The sequence below is a fragment of the Amblyomma maculatum genome, chromosome 7 (genome assembly GCF_055883805.1).
Source record: "Amblyomma maculatum isolate TAMU_Amacu chromosome 7, ASM5588380v1, whole genome shotgun sequence".
Lineage (NCBI taxonomy): Eukaryota > Metazoa > Arthropoda > Arachnida > Ixodida > Ixodidae > Amblyomma > Amblyomma maculatum.
In genome coordinates, this window is record NC_139350.1 from 99,365,077 (window position 1) to 99,385,303 (window position 20,227).

General features: G+C 45.8%; 1 protein-coding gene across 1 annotated transcript; it reads left to right on the forward strand.

The window, feature by feature from the left end:
* Positions 1–16,818: 16,818 nt before the first annotated feature.
* LOC146184110 (putative exonuclease GOR) lies at positions 16,819–18,192 on the forward strand. The gene has a single exon (XM_084608788.1). It carries the CDS (start codon positions 16,834–16,836, stop codon positions 18,190–18,192), a length of 1,359 nt encoding a protein of 452 aa, XP_084464914.1. The 5' UTR covers positions 16,819–16,833.
* The last annotated feature ends 2,035 nt before the right edge of the window (positions 18,193–20,227 follow it).

Genomic DNA, 20,227 nt, shown 5'->3' on the forward strand with positions numbered 1-20,227 from the left:
AATCTCAAAGACTCAGCCACCAACAGTCGGCAGACTGGTTTTCTCTATATCCTCAGCCTTAAACCCTGTCACACTGGCAAGACATCTAGTTTTCAGTTGTGTTGGTGTCGTTGGCCTAGTGCGACACCTATGTCTGCAAAAAAAACATGGTCTGCTGAGGAGTTGGCCGACCATCGTTGTCGTCATCGTGTTTGCGTCAGTTTCTTGTCATGCTAGTGTGGCAGGCCCTTTAGGGCTATGCTGTATAGGTCTATGCAATATTAGATCATTATACCCAGCCCTAAGCAAACCATCCTTCATATCCTTCAATATACCATGTCTTACGATATCATGCAACCACATAACAGGACAAAGGAATGCACGGCATTAAAGCATTGTGGTAAGGTCTGAGTGAATCGCACCATATGCAATATATTCAGCTGCAAATGTGTTACATGTTTGGGAACAGGCACAAGTAAGAGCATCTCGGCAAAAGTCTGTCACATTGTGTTGTCCAACACAACTAAGGAACGAAGAGGCCGGGGCATCCTTAAGGAGCCCCTCAGGATATGGCATCAACTAGTTCTTGTGCCATACAGGGTCAAGCCATCGTTCACTTCCTTCATTATGCCACCCTCTATAGAGTTATGCAAACAGGTATAAGAGGACTAACAAAAACATCATGAGGTTTAGTTGACAACATTGGGTGAAGGGCCTTCTTTGACACTGATTGGCCACTTTATCCTCACGTGTTAGATATGTAGCTACAGATGGAGAAGTGCTTGGACAATTCTCTGTCCCCCAAAACACTTTTCCACAGGCTTCACATTAAACGTTGTGGATTTGCTGCTCCATTCTGCTGCATACCAGCTGCCATAGTGTTTAACTATCTCATTTCGGGAATGCAGAACAATAGCAATGCACTGGTGAAAGAGGTGTAATGCTTCTTGCAGTAGGCAGAACACAGTAGAGGTGTACTCAAAAAACACTGCGTAAAGAGTTTTAAGAGTGTTCACACGTGATAGAACAGCTTATTGAGTATTCAAGAGATCAAATTTTGCAATTATCGGTCTCTCCTTTTGTCGTCGTAGCGACTCCGTCTGTGGATGTCATCAGTTTATTAAGGTTAATGGTTATGTCAAGGTATTTTTACAAACCATGATATTCCCCTCAGATTCGCTCCATGTTCTCCAACGGGTATCATTTAGGTTCAAGACAAAGTAAGAAAAGTGAGTTGTATCCTCATCCCCGTCTATTTTAGGAGATATTAGAGTACTTAGTCTCCAGTTTTCCTTCACAACAGCACTTATCTCTGCAACTTCAGCCTTTATAGAAACATAAGAGCAATGCTCTCCATTTTTAATGCGATAGCATTAAATTTCCTCTTCACGGAAAATCTGGTGCAGGAGGCTGTTCGCCGGCGTTGAATTTGCGAGAGAAAAATCACGAGCGTGGCGCCTCAAGGCGGTAACCAACACCTGACATGTCCCAGCACAAAACGGACGAACTCGGGCCTCTCCTTTCTAATGGGAAGGTGATATCAGAATGAGCCTACCTGGACCCCTGCATTAACGTTAACTCTAGTCTATGTAGACATATTCGTGCGGCTTGGTTAAAGCGGGACTGTGTATGTGAATTGGCGACCTGCGCTTTCGCGTTATACTCTTAAAGGCGAACCCCAAGAGTTCCGATAATTTTATAGAATGTTTTCTTTATTCAGTCAAAACTCTTTTTAGCCAGTTTTCTATATACAGTTTTCATTTAATAAATGCGATAGAACAGTTTACCTAAATCATATCCCATATAAGGCAGTTAATATACCACAAAGTGGCTTGTGGCATGAACGTAGAATCCACATACAGTCTGAGCTTTTCCTAGATATCGAGACATGTGATCAAAAGACGAAAAACGCGAGAAAGGTCGTATATACAAGGGCTTAACCATAACACACATTTGCAGAAGCTAGTTAACCACCGCAGCGAGCCAGTGCGGGATCTTAAAGCTCGTTGTTGAGCTGCATAACAAGAAATCGTCAGTTAGCGTCATTCACACCCAAGCCTCCAAAACCCATAGAAAGAAGGGCCACGTGCTTTCATTCCCATCATCTTCTGAGCGACCATACTTCAAATTTTGCTCCTGGAAATGGCAAAAATGCCAATTATAAGGAGTACAGCCGGAAGCTATTATCCACACGATATTTGGGCTCTCTCCACTCCCATGATTCACAACGCATCACTGCGCCAGCATTCCTGATCATGACACCTGTGACCAAATATTCAAGATCCCAGTATGCCGAGAGTTGCAGAGTTCAATCCTTCTTCGGTGATATCAGTTATTTGTATTGACAAAATTCATTACAGCAAAGTTAATTTCAGAGTATTGTTTTCCCCTTCCCTACTGTTTCATTCACCACAACACTGGTATTTTATGACAGCCACCGCTGAAAGCACAATACTTCCTGGAGCACAGCATCCAGGAAACTTACTCAGCTGAAAATTCCTTCCATATCGTGTTTGTTCAATCCAGGATAAACTAAAAACAATGTTAGAGCAGACATGGTCAAACTACTTTAAGCAAAGTCCGTTGAGTGTGTTGAGAGAGCTAGGGTGCAGACACCGAGTTGTTCGCACAAAAGGCTCTCCAGCAGAGTACCTCAATGCTACCAGCAAGTGCAAGCAGCAGTCACTGCTGGTTGTTGTTTTAGTAAGTATTTAGTGATTTATGTTTATCCGATGCAGCATATCTTCAAGGTATACTGCACACTTTTATACTTGATATGGAAGTAAACAAATCTTAAAGTTTCCTAAAACTTTCGAAAGCTGGAACATAATAAATGTTTGCACGTAAATTTCATTTAAACCACAAGTGACGGGAGGTAGTAAGTCTGGAAAAATGCACTCTGCATGCGACATATATTTTCCGAGCAGTGTTCAACTGTAAAAACTAATAAAGTTTTATTGCTCTTTGAAAACGAGCAGGCACTTACCATCGAACCTCTACACCAATGACATGCAGCCAAACAGGAGAAGGCAGCTGCTCTCACGGCTGATGTCACCAGGCTTGCTGCAGAAGTTGCCAATTTTGAGCAGCTTCTTCAAAGAAGCCGGTAGACAAGCTGCGCTGCACCATTACCATGACAGAGGAAAAAGAAGAGACAGCTAAAAAGCTGCAGTCCACCGAAGAGAAGAATGAATCGCTGAAGTCTCTCCTGAACCAAAAGAGTGAGCTCAGTGAGCATCTCCGTTGTGAATTTGAGGATGTCTGCCAGCATCTTGAGCAGTTGAAAGCGGAGTAAAGGGAGCTGCAGATTAATTACAGAACATTTTTGTAGATGTTAGTGCAGGGTGGCTAAAAATTTCATTTTGGTCAACTTTCAGGAGCTGTTTTTAAACAGTGTTAACTATATTCCAGCGTATCTAGTTATATTTTTAAGGCCTGAAATGTAGAAATTAAATCTAAGGGTGTTTCTCTGTGCCAATTTCATTGACCCAAAGGAAGGAAAGCACAGCAGGGGGCAGTAGAAAGTCAGACAGGCAGATAAGATGCAGAGGACAAGTGCCTGCAGCTAGCACAGGCCTGGAATAACTGAAGGAATATGGGAGAGGCCTTCACCCTGCAGGGTGTATAATCTGGCTGATGATGAGGATTTGACATCAGTATAAATATCATAAATTAGGGAGCAATATATATCCATATTTCGTTGTAATTCACTGTACACAATGCAAAAAAGTGTTCTGTGTAAATTTTTGAACCTTTTAAAAAATATAGCTCCTTGAGCTACATTTTACTAGAGGAACTACAATCCTTTTGCAAATTTTATCTGGTACACAGCCAAAAATGGTGTCAAAAATCGCATTCCTGTATTTTTCTTTCTCTTCCTCCTCACTGACAACAATGACATTTCACCCACTATAGAGCCAGAGAGATCTCACGACCATCGAGCATCTTCTCTCTGTCCTCTGTTGCCACCACATAAAAATATAGTAAGTTGTCTTGCTCATACATAATAAGTGATCGTGCATGAGTAATTCTTAGAGTACATCAATTGCATCGCCAGCATTATTCAACGGTTAAAAATTGTTCGCTGCTGAAATGAATATTTATAAGCACCCGCATTTCAAGACGGCAGTAATTGGAATGAGAAGTTGGGAAATTTCGTATTTTGAAAGTAAACTACAATATTTGCCAGACACGTTAGTCAACATGGCTGCCAAGACGCCATTGGCCCAGCCTCTGGAAACCTCGGAGGATTACGAGACCTCACTGCAGTCAGTCGATCACAGAAGCTTGTCGTCAGCCGGGCCGCATACATAATGAATCTACATGACATGAACGTTGAGATAGTGAGTGGGGTCGTGCAGAGACCTATGAGGCCTGAGTGCCTCAAATTCTTCCGTAAAATTGTTTTTCCTCGTCCTTTTCCTCACTCACAGCAAGCACAAAACACGGACTTCACCCACATTACTTCATGAGGCCCCAGTACACAGTAAGTTGTCTTGCTCATACAAGTAATTTGTGCACGCATTTAGCACTTCTCATGTACTTTTCAACATATTGCAAAGAGTATACGTGTTTTCACTATGCAAGAAAAAGGGCGACCACAAGCCAGCATAGTGCTGCATTGCACAAGAGTGTGCAGCACTTTTTACTTGCTGGCTTGATCTTATAATAGCATAGGCAGGGACGCATTATTTTTAATTCTGTTTAACTCCAGAAGATGCACCTTGCCAGTCATGGTTATGGGCAGAGTCTAAATACTGCCCAATTATTGCCGCAGTGGTTGCTCGGTCAGACAAGCTGTAATTGAAAAATAAAAGCAGTCTGCAGTAAATATGAGCCAGTAGATATAAAAAAAGATAAAAAAAACTTTTCATGGGTCAAACTTGCAACCTCCAGCTTTAAAGCAATTTGCGGTAACCACTGCAGCATGAAAGCTAAGGCTAAACTTCTGCTTGATGCGTCGACATATGGTTTCACCTGATAGGTTGCCTTTTTTTTTTTTGAGGTGTGAATATCTTGATTCAGTACGGGCGGTAAGAGTTTACCGCTAAACTGTAGAATTTCCAGCTTGCTGAATGTGAATTTTAAATCATGCCATGGAGTGCAGTAGCAGGTAAAACCTTCGGCAGCTTGCACAGGGCTGGCTATGGGACTGAACGGCTGCTGTTCGTTCTGCAAAACCTGCTTTCATTGCCCACATAATTCTCAAAACGCATTATATAATAGCACTAAAATTTTTTCGTGACTCGTAACATAGCATTGAGGTTGGCTAGCAAAGAAGCAATGCATATTCCGCAGCAACTAGATGTTAAACATACTCCGATCAAAGTGGAGTAGGATCGGCAGATTTAGGCTCATTCCAGAAAAATATTCGTTTTTTCATCATTAGCACCTTTTGCACAATTCTCTGCACTTTAGAAATGCAAAATTGGTTGCTCGCATTGGTCGCAGCTTCGTGGCAAGATGCAAATGTAGCTACGGTTTATCCACCCCTGTTTGAAAATGCTATCGTTGACATCTCACACATATTCGGCAGTCCTAGGTATTTTGGCTGTTCGCGCTCACGTGCAGGTCAGGAATTATGCATTAGTTATACTTTTTATATTTATTAGTATACTCCGTCGATGTGGACTGCGGAGTCTGCATCTATATCGAGAATTTTATTACTCGGCGACCAATCTCAAAGACTCGGCCACCAACAGTCGGCAGACTGGTTTTCTCTATATCCTCAGCCTTAAACCCTGTCACACTGGCAAGACATCTAGTTTTCAGTTGTGTTGGTGTCGTTGGCCTAGTGCGACACCTATGTCTGCAAAAAAAAACATGGTCTGCTGAGGAGTTGGCCGACCATCGTTGTCGTCATCGTGTTTGCGTCAGTTTCTTGTCATGCTAGTGTGGCAGGCCCTTTAGGGCTATACTGTATAGGTCTATGCAATATTAGATCATTATACCCAGCCCTAAGCAAACCATCCTTCATATCCTTCAATATACCATGTCTTACGATATCATGCAACCACATAACAGGACAAAGGAATGCACGGCATTAAAGCATTGTGGTAAGGTCTGAGTTAATCGCACCATATGCAATATATTCAGCTGCAAATGTGTTACATGTTTGGGAACAGGCACAAGTAAGAGCATCTCGGCAAAAGTCTGTCACATTGTGTTGTCCAACACAACTAAGGAACGAAGAGGCCGGGGCATCCTTAAGGAGCCCCTCAGGATATGGCATCAACTAGTTCTTGTGCCATACAGGGTCAAGCCATCGTTCACTTCCTTCATTATGCCACCCTCTATAGAGTTATGCAAACAGGTATAAGAGGACTAACAAAAACATCATGAGGTTTAGTTGACAACATTGGGTGAAGGGCCTCCTTTGACACTGATTGGCCACTTTATCCTCACGTGTTAGATATGTAGCTACAGATGGAGAAGTGCTTGGACAATTCTCTGTCCCCCAAAACACTTTTCCACAGGCTTCACATTAAACTTTGTGGATTTGCTGCTCCATTCTGCTGCATACCAGCTGCCATAGTGTTCAACTATCTCATTTCGGGAATGCAGAACAATAGCAATGCACTGGTGAAAGAGGTGTAATGCTTCTTGCAGTAGGCAGAACACAGTAGAGGTGTACTCAAAAAACACTGCGTAAAGAGTTTTAAGAGTGTTCACACGTGATAGAACAGCTTATTGAGTATTCAAGAGATCAAATTTTGCAATTATCGGTCTATCCTTTTGTCGTCGTAGCGACTCCGTCTGTGGATGTCATCAGTTTATTAAGGTTAATGGTTATGTCAAGGTATTTTTACAAACCATGATATTCCCCTCAGATTCGCTCCATGTTCTCCAACGGGTATCTTTTAGGTTCAAGACAAAGTAAGAAAAGTGAGTTGTATCCTCATCCCCGTCTATTTTAGGAGATATTAGAGTACTTAGTCTCCAGTTTTCCTTCACAACAGCACTTATCTCCGCAACTTCAGCCTTTATAGAAACATAAGAGCAATGCTCTCCATTTTTAATGCGATAGCATTAAATTTCCTCTTCACGGAAAATCTGGTGCAGGAGGCTGTTCGCCGGCGTTGAATTTGCGAGAGAAAAATCACGAGCATGGCGCCTCAAGGCGGTAACCAACACCTGACATGTCCCAGCACTAAACGGACGAACTCGGGCCTCTCCTTTCTAATGGGAAGGTGATATCAGAATGAGCCTACCTGGACCCCTGCATTAATGTTAACTCTAGTCTATGTAGACATATTCGTGCGGCTTGGGTAAAACGGGGCAGTGTATGTGGAGTGGCGACCTGCGCTTTCGCGTTATACTCTTGAAGGCGAACCCCAAGAGTCCCAATAACTTTAGAGAAAGTTTTCTTTATTCAGTCAAAACTCTTTTTAGCCAGTTTTCTATATACAGTTTTCATTTCATAAATGCGATAGAACAGTTTACCTAAATCATATCCCATATAAGGCAGTTAATATACCACAAAGTGGCTTGTGGCATGAAAGTAGAACCCACATACGGTTTGAGCTTTTCCTTGATATCGAGACACGTGGTCAAAAGACGAAAAACGCGAGAAAAGTCATATACAAGGGCTTAGCCATAACACACATTTGCAGAAGCTAGTTAACCACAGCTGCGAGCCAGTGGGGGATCTTAAAGCTCGTTGTTGAGCTGCGTAACAAGAAATCATCAGTTAGCGTCATTCACCACCAAGCCTCCAAAACCCATAGAAAGAAGGGGCACGTGCTTTCATTCCCATCATCTTCTGAGCGACCATACTTCAAATTTTGCTCCTGGAAATGGCAAAAATGCCAATTATAAGGAGTACAGCCGGAAGCTATTATCCACACGATATTTAGGCTCTCTCCACTCCCATGATTCACAACGCATCACTGCGCCAGCATTCCTGATCATGACACCTGTGACCAAATATTCAAGATCCCAGTATGCCGAGAGTTGCAGAGTTCAATCCTTCTTCGGTGATATCAGTTATTTGTATTGACAAAATTCATTACAGCAAAGTTAATTTCAGAGTATTGTTTTCCCCTTCCCTACTGTTTCATTCACCACAACACTGGTATTTTATGACAGCCACCGCTGAAAGCACAATACTTCCTGGAGCACAGCATCCAGGAAATTTACTCAGCTGAAAATTCCTTCCATATCGTGTTTGTTCAATCCAGGATAAACTAAAAACAATGTTAGAGCAGACATGGTCAAACTACTTTAAGCAAAGTCCGTTGAGTGTGTTGAGAGAGCTAGGGTGCAGACACCGAGTTGTTCGCACAAAAGGCTCTCCAGCAGAGTACCTCAATGCTACCAGCAAGTGCAAGCAGCAGTCACTGCTGGTTGTTGTTTTAGTAAGTATTTAGTGATTTATGTTTATCCAATGCAGCATATCTTCAAGGTATACTGCACACTTGTATACTTGATATGGAAGTAAACAAATCTTAAAGTTTCCTAAAACTTTCGAAAGCTGGAACATAATAAATGTTTGCACGTAAATTTCATTTAAACCACAAGTAACGGGAGGTAGTAATTCTGGAAAAATGCGCTCTGCATGCGACATATATTTTCCGAGCAGTGTTGAACTGTAAAAACTAATAAAATTTTATTGCTCTTTGAAAACAAGCAGGCACTTACCGTCGAACCTCTACACCAATGAAATGCAGCCAAGTAGGAGAAGGCAGCTGCTCTCACGGCTGATGTCACCAGGCTTAGAAGTTGCCAATTATGAGCAGCCTCTTCGAAGAAGCCGGTAGACAAGCTGCGCTGCACCATTACCATGACAGAGGAAAAAGAAGAGACAGCTAAAAAGCTGCAGTCCACCGAAGAGGAGAATGAATCGCAGAAGTCTCTCCTGAACCAAAAGAGTGAGCTCAGTGACCGTCTCTGTTGTGAATTTGAGGATGTCTGCCTGCATCTTGAGCAGTTGAAAGCGGAGTAAAGGGAGCTGATTAATTACAGAATATTTTTGTAGGTATTAGTGCAGGGTGGCTAAAAATTTCATTTTGGTCAACTTTCAGGAGCTGTTGTTAAATACTGTTAATTAATTCCAGCGTATCTAGTTATATTTTTAAGGCCTGAAATGTAGACATTAAGTCTAAGGGTGTTTCTCTGTGCCAATTTCATTGACCCAAAGGAAGGAAAGCACAGCAGGGGGCAGTATAAGTCAGACAGGCAGATAAGGTGCAGAGGACAAGTGCAGCAGCTAGCACAGGCCTGGAATAACTGAAGGAATATGGGAGAGGCCTTCACCCTGCTGGGTGTATAGTCTGGCTGATGATGAGGATTTGACATAAGTATAAATATCATAAAGTAGGGAGCAATATATATCTATATTTCGTTGTAATTCACTGTACACAATGCGAAAAAGTGTTCTGTGTAAATTTTTGAACCTTTTAAAAAATATAGCTCCTTGAGCTACATTTTACTAGAGGAACTACAATCCTTTTGCAAATTTTATCTGATACACAGCAAAAAATGGTATCAAAAATCGCGTTCCTGTATTTTTCTTTCTCTTCCTCTTCACTGACAACAATGACATTTCACCCACTATAGAGCCCGAGAGATCTCACGACCATCAAGCATCTTCTCTCTGTCCTCTGTTGCCGCCACGTATCAATATAGTAAATTGTCTTGCTCATACATATAAGTGATCGTGCATAAGTAATGCTTAGAGTAAATCAATTGCATTGCCAGAATTACTCAACAGTTAAAAATTGTTCACTGCTGAAATGAATATTTATAAGCACCTGCATTTCAAGACGGCAGTAATTGGAATGAGAAGTTGGGGAATTTCGTATTTTTAAAGTAAACTACAATATTTGCTGGTCACTTTAGTCAACATGGCTGCCAAGACGCCATTGGCCCAGCCTCTGGGAATCTGGGAGGACTGGGAGACCTCACTGCAGTCAGTCGATCACAGAAGATTGTCGTCAGCCAGGCTGCATACATAATGGATCTACATGACATGAATGTTTAGACCACGAGTGGGGTCGTGCAGAGACCTATGAGGCCTGCGTGCCTCAAATTCTTTCGTAAAATGTTTTCCTCCTCCTTTTCCTCACTGACAGCAAGCAAAAAACATGGACTTCGCTCACGTTACTTCATGACAGACCACAGTACATAGTAAGTTGCCTTGCTGATACATATAAGTGATTGTGCACGCATTTAGCACTTCTCATGTACTTTCCAACATATTGCAAAGAGTATACGTGCCTCCACTATGCAAGAAAAAGGGCGACCACAAGCCAGTATAGTGCTGCATTGCACAACAGTCTGCTGCACTTTTTACTTGATGGCTTAATCTCATAGCCGCATAGGCAGGGACACTTTATTTTCAATTCTGTTTCACTCCAGATGTGCCTTGCCAGTCATGGTTATGGGCAGAGTCTAAATACTGCCTAATATTTGCCGCAGTGGTAGCTGGGTCAGATAAGCTGTGATGAAAAATAAAAGCAGTCTGCAGTAAATATGAGCCAGTAGATATAAAAAAAGATAAAAAAAACTTTTCATGGGTCAAACTTGCAACCTCCTGCTTTGAAGCAATTTGCAGTAATCACTGCAGCATGAAAGCTAAGGCTAAACTTCTGCTTGATGTGTCGACATATGGTTTCACCTGTTAGGTTGCCTTTTTTTTTTTTGAGGTATGAATATCTTGATTCAGTAGGGGTAATAAGAGTTAACCGCTTGATGCGTCGACATATGGTTTCACCTGTTAGGTTGCCTTTTTTTTTAGGTATGAATATCTTGATTCAGTAGGGGTGATAAGAGTTAACCGCTTAATTATAGAATATCTAGCTTGCTGAAAGTGAATTGCCGATATTTTAAATCATGCCATGGAGTGCAGCAGCAGGTAAAACCTTCGGCGGCTTGCACAGGGCTGGCTATGGAACTGCACGGCTGCTGTTCATTCTGCAAAACCTGCTTTTATAGCCCACATAATTCTCAAAAAGCATTATATAATGGCACTAAAATTTGTTTCGTGACTCATAACATAGCATTGTGTTTGGCTAGCAAAGAAGGAATGCATATTCCGCAGCAACTAGATGCTAAACATACTCCGATCAAAGTGGAGGAGGATCGACAGATTTACGCTGGCTCCAGAAAAATATTCGTTTTTTCATCATTAGCACCTTTTGCACAATTGTCTGCACTTCGGAAATGCAAAATTGGTTGCTCGCATTAGTCGCAGCAAGATGCAAATGTAGCTACGGTTTACCCGTCCCTGCTTGAAAATGCTGTCGTTGACATCTCACACATATTCGGCAGTCCTAGGTAGTTTGGCTGTTCGCACTCATGTGCAGGTCAGGAAATATGCATTAGTTGTGCTTTGCAGATATATTAATATACTCCGTCAATGTGGAGTGTGAAGCCTGCATCTATTATCGAGAATTTTATTACTCGTCGACCAATCTCAAAGACTCAGCCACCAACAGTCGGCAGACTGGTTTTCTCTATATCCTCAGCCTTAAACCCTGTCACACTGGCAAGACATCTAGTTTTCAATTGTGTTGGTGTCGTTGGCCTAGTGCGACACCTATGTCTGCAACAAAAACATGGTCTGCTGAGGAGTTGGCCGACCATGAAAAACATAGCATTTAGTGCCATCATTCCTCCCAGAATGCACAGCTGACCAGTGTTTGGGAATTTATTGCTACATGCATCGGATAAAAAAGAGTATGCATAAGAAAAGTGGAAACCTGCTGGTTATTAATTTTAACTGCAAGCATATGTGGCAATGCTTTAGTGCATGACAAGTGTACACTGCAAGTTTGAATCTACAAAGTCAAGACGGGCCAAAGCTTTTAGTAAATTTTGAGTGTTCGATTATGAAGTGCACGAGCAAGCATTCATTTCCTTGTAAGTTTGTTCTGAATTGTTACTTAAAGGGAGCTGCTTCATTACAAAACATATTTGTAGATATTAGTGCAAGGTGGCTAAAACTTTCGTTGTGGTCAATTCTTAGGAGCTTTTTTTAAATATGGTGCTAATTCCAGCTTATCTAGTTAGGTTCCATTTTTACAATTCATGCCTTAAAAATATAAGGGTGTCTCTGTGTGCCCATTTCATTGACCCAAGGGAAAGTCAGGGGGGCAGATATGATGCAGAGGACGAGTGGATGCAGCTAGCACAGGATTGAAATTGAAGGAATATGGGAGAGGCCTTCACTCTGTTGGGGGTATAGTCTGGCTGATGATGAGAATTTGACATCAGTATAAATATCATAAAGTAGGAAGCAATATGCCAATACTTTGTTGTAATTCACTTTACACAATGCGAATAAAGTGTTTTGTGTTACATTTTTAACGTTTTTAAAAATATTGCTCTTTCAGTTGCTTTTTACTAGAGGAACTACAATGCTTTTGCAAATTTTATCTGATCCACAGCAAAAAATGGTATCAAAAATCGCATTCTGTAAAGAAGACAAAGAACAGAAAACGCTGCGGCATCGCCATCACCATCGCTTGCCTCCGGCGCCCATCTCGCTCGCGCTGAAGCTGTGCCCTGCGGCTGGTAATTCGATCCTGCTGTGCCCGAATTACTGCCAGCGCTAGACGTTCCAACGAACCATTAAATCCACATTTCACTTAGTGGAGGTCAATCTGAGGTTCCCTGTACCCATCTCGCCCTGGAACTTCGCAGCAGAACATTGACTACCCCAATAACGGAGCTGACTTCATTGCACCTGCCTCCGCCCGTCACCTGCACAGGTGCGCTTCGTCAACGGGACCCGGCTACCTTCAGTGGAAGCAGCGATAACGACGTCGAAGATTGGCTGACCACTTACGAACGGGTCAGCCGTCACAATAACTGGGACGACAATCGTAAGCTCAATAATGTCATCTTTTACTTGAGCGACGTCGCTAATCTGTGGTTTCGAAACCACGAGTCGGACTTTACCACCTGGGCGCATTTCAAGACGAACTTTTCTGATGTCTTTGGCCGCCCCGCCGTCCGAAAACTCCGCGCGGAACAGCGTCTTCGGTCGCGACTGCAGCTGCCCGGTGAAACGTTCACCAGTTACATTGAGGACATCGTTGATATGTGTCGTCGCGTTGACCCGACCATGACCGAGGCCGTTAAAACATGTCATGTCCTCACAGGAATTGATGAGGCGCTTTCCACATGCTCATCGCGAAAGGCCCCACTACAGTCAAGGAAATCTATGACCTCTGTCAATGCTACGACGAGCTCCGGAAGGAGCGCGTTTTGATGCGCCAGCCTCATACATCACTTGCTGGACTAGCCACGGAGAGGGAGTCATCTAGCCTCTCTGAAGACATCAAGGCTTTTGTATGCCAGGAAGTCGCGCGACAACTGTCCCTGCAGCCATATGTTAAGGAGTCGTCAACAACTGGCCTTGTTCCGGAGCTTCGCCATGCAATCCAGCAGCATGTATCTGCAGTCCTCCCTAATCCTGTTCCTCAATCAGCTCCGGTTGCACCCTCAATGCCGTTCCTCACGCACACAGTTTCATCGTCCGGCGTTGCGCAACTGAGCTATGCTCCAGCATTCGCGCCGGCTCCTCCTCAAGTATTGCGTCGCACGTATGCCGAAGTCACTTCAAGTCCACCGCCTGAGCCAGCATATGCCTACGCTTCGCCCCCCATGCGGTCCGCACCAACAGCTTTTGCTCCCCCCTTGCTTCCGACACGATCTCCATGGCACACTTCAGACAACAGGCCTATTTGCTACCACTGCGGCATCCCTGGGCACACTACACGCTACTGTAGACGCCGAATAAATATGGCCTTTGCTGCACGGCCTGCGCCACCTTATTTGGTCCCCCAGTTCCCAGTCCCATCGGGTCCTCCAACAGCACCCCCTGATCCTCCGGACTTCCTCCCTCGTCGTTCGCCATCACCACGTCGCCGCTACATTTCGCCAATGCGCCGACGACCCGCTATCCAGCCGGAAAACTAACCGCCGCAGTTCGCGAGGCACGAACTGCGTATTCGACAGAATTTCAAAGTCCTCGTCTTAATCCCGCGAATGTTATTCCTGTCATCGTTGAAGGTGTTCATACTCTTCCGCTTGTCGACACCGGTGCCGCTGTATCAGTTACCAGCCAAAAACTCTGCCGCTCCATCCGAAAAGTAACTACACCTCTCGAGGGACTATCGCTTCGTACCGCATCCGCTCACAGTATACAGCCGACAGCTATCTGCACTGCTCGCGTCGTCATTGCTGCAGCCTTGTACATCATCGAATTCGTCGTTCTCCCCACATGTTCTCATGACGTCATTCTCGGCTGGGATTTCCTGTCCCAGCATCATGCTATCATTGACTGCGCCAGTCCTCAAGTAGAGCTCATTGAATCGATTGATGCACCGTCTGATGCCCTGCTCCACGAGCCGTGTCCTCGTTTTGCGACCAAACTCCTCGTAGCACATGACACAACCATCCCACCCGTTAGCGCTGTTCTGGTTCCCCTCACTACCTCTTTTACCACCGCCGCGACAGTCCTCTTTGTGCCCTCTAACGTTGTCTGCCGCCGCCGCCACTTACCGCTGCCGTTTGCCGTCCTTGACATGAAAAACGGCGCTAGCACACTTCTGGTAGCCAATCCTCTTCCGTCTCCCGCTATGTTGATCGAAGAGGCCGCTACACCGTCGCTGCCCTCGTCGCTCGTTTGAGTGCTGCGCGGCCCATGGAAGTCCCGTTGACGCATCATATGCTACGTGCTCGAGAGTGCTTTTGCGGTTCTATGACGTTCAGAAGTCAACGGTCGCGGGCCCGTTTCGGCTGGAGTGCAGAGGAGTGATTTGTGCAGCGCGCGTGTCTACGAAGATATTCGTGCTTATGGCGATCGATAATCTTATGGATATATCTGTAGACGGTAAGTTTGATAAAGCTGTGCTGCAGATGTGTACTCTTGTGTAATTACTTCCAGCTACAAACCCGCAGTTTAGGGTACCACAGATTTCAGCGTTTATTTTCTTTTTCCCCGGGGTATCGCTGTGGCTCTCACAACACGTGCTGGGCTTTTTCTGCGGTCTCCTCGTCTTTCTTTTCTTTTTTCTTTCCGTACGGCACAGACCATACCTGCACGGACGTCGGTTTATAAAGCCTCAAAATGTTTTCCTATTACGGCATGCATGTATCGCGAAATCGAACAGTGCCCGAACGGCCCGCGGCAGTCGCTTTTCGACCGGTGCGACCGTTTGCGACGGTCGCTTTTCGACCAATACAGTCGCACTGGTCGAGCGACCGCTGCTAGTCGCAAGTGTGAACGGGCCTTTAGACAACGAGTGGTTTTAAACGTAGATTGCCTCCGCAATGACGCAGCATATACCTTGTCACACACTACTTCAAAGCTCTCGCCAATGTTTTACGACCGGCCACCACAATTCTGGTGCTCTGCGAAACGAGCAAAATGTTCCGGTGAGTTGTGTTTACATGTGTTTCTATGGATCGCCCTCCCAACTCCCCCCATATGTTTCGCGGTGTTTTAAAAGTACCTCGCCTCGCGGTTATGAGATTTCATACTTTCGCTATCTGTTCTAGGATGTTCATGGTTGCTCTGTACCGAATAACGACATCATAGATGTTCTCTGAAATGAGAAAACTGAAATGAAATATTTCGCTTCAATGTATTCCTATGGGCGCTAAGCCTATTTTTCACCCCTAGTCGGCTGCGGCGCCGCAAGCGCCCCCTTTGTTTGTAAACACGAAGGAGTCCGCGGGACGCAGCGGCTGAAATGTATGAAGCAGGTGAGCACAACGCGACTGAAAGAGATATATATGCCACAGATGAGGCAGGCAACAGACACACACCTCAGTGCAGCTCGAAGATGCAGACAACTTGATTTCATGGGATATATCGATCCCCGCGTCGATTCAGGCGATAATCAAGTGCAGGACAGGAAGCAGATGACAGACGCAGCGGCAGCGTGCTTCAACTGCGTCGGTGATAAATCCTAGTGCCATCCGCCAAGCTTTCTCTAAAAGATTGCAACATTAGCCAGCCATGAACAGTGTTCTTCACACTCGCAGGCACATACGCACCTTATTTTAGAACTGTTAGCCTGCACGGACGAGACGATAACATAGGACTCTGCACTGAAGTAGCTTCTGTCCTGACAGTGTTCTGTGGCTGACCTGCTCGAATAAAAAGCAGTCAGTCTCGTCTCCTTTAAAGACGGCACAGCGCTTAAGTTGTTTTCCCATCCTGTGATGGGAAATACGAGTGTCGATGTACTCGCCATATGCGCTGAATTAGCTGGCGAACGAAAACAGTTGCAGCGCAGCTAAGCGCGCGACGGTTAGAACGGCGAAGCAACCCTTTACGATGGCGGCGAGGCGCGGTTGCCAGACTGGCTGGGAAGATTTGCGAGGTTTCGCAAAGGGGAATAATTTGTGTCGCATGACGGTCCGAAAATTATGAATTAGAAGAAACCGCTTTACAGAACATCGGCTGAATTCATGAATATCATAACCCAGCTCCCTCATCCTGAGGGCGTTAAGGCTACAAACCAGGATCGGCTATCACTGTAAATGGTCATGTCCGGAATTTCGCATATTGTAACACCCAAAGATCCGTTATATCAGTCCGTTGTGTCCCCTTAAACATCGTAACGAGCTTGATACGAGGTTTCGAACATGGTGCGTGATATAGCCCAGCGTTCCACGTGTTGTATGCGCACTCCTTGCTCTCAGAGTCGGAAAGCAGCCCGAAACAAAATGGAGTACTAGCCACATTGGGTAACAAGACGCGAGCGCCATCTGCGCAATGCCAGCGCACCCAGCGCACCGGCTGTATTGCAGGTTGTATCTTTTGGCGCGTTGCAGCGGTGTCATCTAGTGGCTATGTGTATTATGGCTGGTGTTGTGGCACATGGAAGCAGCAGCATGGCTAACGAACTAGTGTTTATAACTGGCAGCTCGCCTATGATAGTGCTTACCGCCATCCTTGGCATCCTCATTCTCCTGGTTATTCTTGTGGCCGGCCAGAAGAAAGAATATGCAAATAAGGAGCCTTCCGAAACAACCAAGGCAAAGAACACTGTGCAGATGGAGGTGCGAGTAGTGCTGAAGGAGAAGAACGTTCAAGAGAAGAAAAGAGATTTAGAAAGCTGGCTGACGACCACATTAAAAGAAGACAACGGCAACAACCTGGACCTCGAATGTAATGGCAACGAGAAATACTTGGCGACTTCAGCTGCTGATCGCTGTCCGCAGCGAGCCGCCAGCTGGCAGAAGGCCTCGGCGCTCACCTGCTCGCCCGCACCCCGGGGTCCCCTGAGCACGCTGGAAGGCACCTGGTGTCTGCCGCTGTGCGCCGACGACCTGTACCATCAGCTGCTGCGCTACAGGCTAACCCCTCACGAACTGTACTGCTGCGGCTACCCGCGCCCGTGCCCAGATGAGCCGGGCCGCGCCGTGTGGTTTCAAACGGACGTCGCGTCGGCCAACTCGAGCCGCAAGACCTGCTGCCGCTGCGGCTCTTCGTTTGTCATCACGCCGGACGGCGAGTACTACGCCAACGACGATTGCATCTACCACACAGGTCGCCGTATCATGGACAGATTCACGTGCTGTGGCGCTACGGGCAAAGAGCCGGGCTGCCAGCGCTCCGAGTACCACGTATGCCCCCAGGGTGCGCGGGGCAAGGGCAACACGCTAGCCCGTGGCTTCGTGCACACACGCCCCGACAACGGCGTCGCCGGCGGAGTGTTTGCGCTCGACTGCGAGATGTGCTTCACCATCCGCGGTCTCGAGGTGTCCAAGGTGAGCGTGGTGGGTGTCAACGGAGTGACCGTGTACGACTCGTACGTGAAGCCCGGCAGCCCCGTGCTTGACTACAACACGGCCTTCAGCGGGATCACCGCCGACCACCTGCGCAATGTGCGAACCACACTTCAGGATGTGCAGGCGGTGTTGCTGCGCCTCTTTACCGCCTCCACGGTGCTTGTGGGCCACGGCCTGGAGAACGACCTGCGCGGCCTCAAGATCCTGCATGATACCATTGTGGACACCGCCGTCGTGTTCCCCCACCACCGGGGGCTGCCGTTCCGCCGGTCGCTGCGCTCGCTGGTCGATGCCTATCTGAACCACGAGGTGCAGGTGGACGGCGTGCGGGGACACGACAGCGTCGAGGATGCCCGCGCCTGCATGGAGCTCATCCTCTGGAAGGCGGCGCGTGATCAGATACAGCGCCAGCGCAGGAACCGCGGTGCCGGCAGCCGACGCTTGCAGCCGTCACTCTGATTAGCGGGACGCGGCCGTGAGTGTGAGTGTGTGGTGCGGAGGATAGAGAACCGCAACGACCCTCGTGCGCCGGTTCAGTCCTTGCTCTCTCTCTGGAAGATGAAATAAATTTATGCTGCTCGTCGGCGACCAAAGCACACTGCCACCACCCGCTCCGAAACAAACAATGATCCTCCACGTCGTCTAGAGGGGAATTCGTTGTGTCACATAACTGTCCGAAAATTATGAATTAGAAGAAACCGCCATGCAGAACATCCGCTGAATTCCTGAATATCATACCTCCTCCACCTGCCCCTGAGGGCTTTAAAGCTACAAACCAGGATTGGCTATCGCTGTAAATGGTCATGTTCAAAATTTCACATATTGTGCCACCCAAAGATTATATTAGTCCAGCTGTGAAGTAGGTGCCCACATTTGAAGTGGTTGCTTTCAGGTAGCAGTTCAGCGGAGAACCAGACGTCTCTTTGCGACCAGCGTCATAACGCGAAAATCCTAATTGGTCGAGAGTGTCATAGCTATACAGCCACATGACATTACAATGGAATTTGAAATGCCTCATCGTGCTCACGTGGAACTTGATGTCACGGGCGGAATGAAAGTGATTAACTCATATGAAAAGTAAATTGCAAGTTGCCTGATCTCGTGAATGATTTATGTTTACAAATATCTATACTTCGCCGACGCAAAATTATTTTCGTTTTTTTTTTGTCGCAAGTGGAATTTGATCCCACAGTTGCAAGAAAACATGACACGGTAACGAGTAGGCCCCGCAATGCCCCCATTCACAGCTTGGAAACAAGCGGGTGTTTATATACGTTTCATCATGCTTTCTTTCTTGTCAGTGGTGTCATAGGAGTGCATGCCATAGTGATGAGAATGTCTGTAATTATGAGAAGACTGCAGGCCGCTATGGTGTCATACTCTAAAGGCGGAGCTTAGGTGCATCTAAAGTTTTCTGATTGAAACAGAAGTTCCAAGGTCTAAGGGCAGTGTACGGAATAGGTTTTAGTTTACAAAGTTTAGAGAAGCGGTTCGTGAAACTTTCAGGTGGTACACGGGGATACTTTGGAGCCTGGAGAGACTTCGGAAAGTTCGACGAGCTGGTGCTCTTTAATGCGCACTTGCATCGCAAAGTACATGGATGCCTTACTTTTTGCCTCCATCGAAAAGCAGCCACCGCATACTTGGGCATAGAAGTCGAGCGTAACCCCGGCATCACTGTGGCAGTTAATAAAGAGTGACTACCTCTCCCATGATTAGAATGGATGCAAGCATGAACCTGTATGGGCTCTATGGTGATCATCCCATTTGGGAGTGGCTGCAATATTAAGGCATTTTTGGCCAGGATGACGGGTCTTCTGCTGTGGCATGTAACTCACAAAGTGATAGCTTTCCACACCCTGCTTTCTTTCTCATGTGATAAGACTCAATAGGTGCAAGCATGATTTAGCATAAGCATGCTAAATCATGGGGTGACCCAACTTATTCGAAATCACTACTGCTCTGGTCACAATCAAGCTGGGTTGAATGCCAATTTTGAGAAATGTTGGCAAAGTCAAATTTTGAGCTTTAGTGGTTGACCCATCTAAATCTGATTGTTTTTCTTGGTTTATGGGGTTTAACCTTCCAAAGCAACTCAGGCTGCAGTGGAGGGCTGAAATTGTGACCACTTGGGATTCTTTACGTACACTGACATCAAACCGGTTGCTTTTACTGGTTAACCTCCCTGCCTTTCCTCCTCATCTTCCTCTTTCCTCCTGACATCACACACCACTTGGGCACCTTAGATTTTGCTTCTCTCACCCTGAAAAGCCGCCACTGATGTCTGGATTTGATCCCACATCCTTAAGCACAGTAGTTGAGCACCCTAACCACTGCACCACTACAATGGGTACCACCTAAATTTGATAAGCATCACTGAGTTGGCCTTAGAGAAATTGCAATGAACACTAGTTTTGGCCAAATATAGATGAAGCCATATTTTGAGGGTCCAGGGATGAAATTTGGGAGATAGTGCATCTGAATATTGAAGTCA

Excerpts from the sequence above, each read along its gene's own strand:
- LOC146184110 (XM_084608788.1), top strand. The coding sequence starts at position 16,834 with ATGGCTAACGAACTAGTGTTTATAACTGGCAGCTCGCCTATGATAGTG.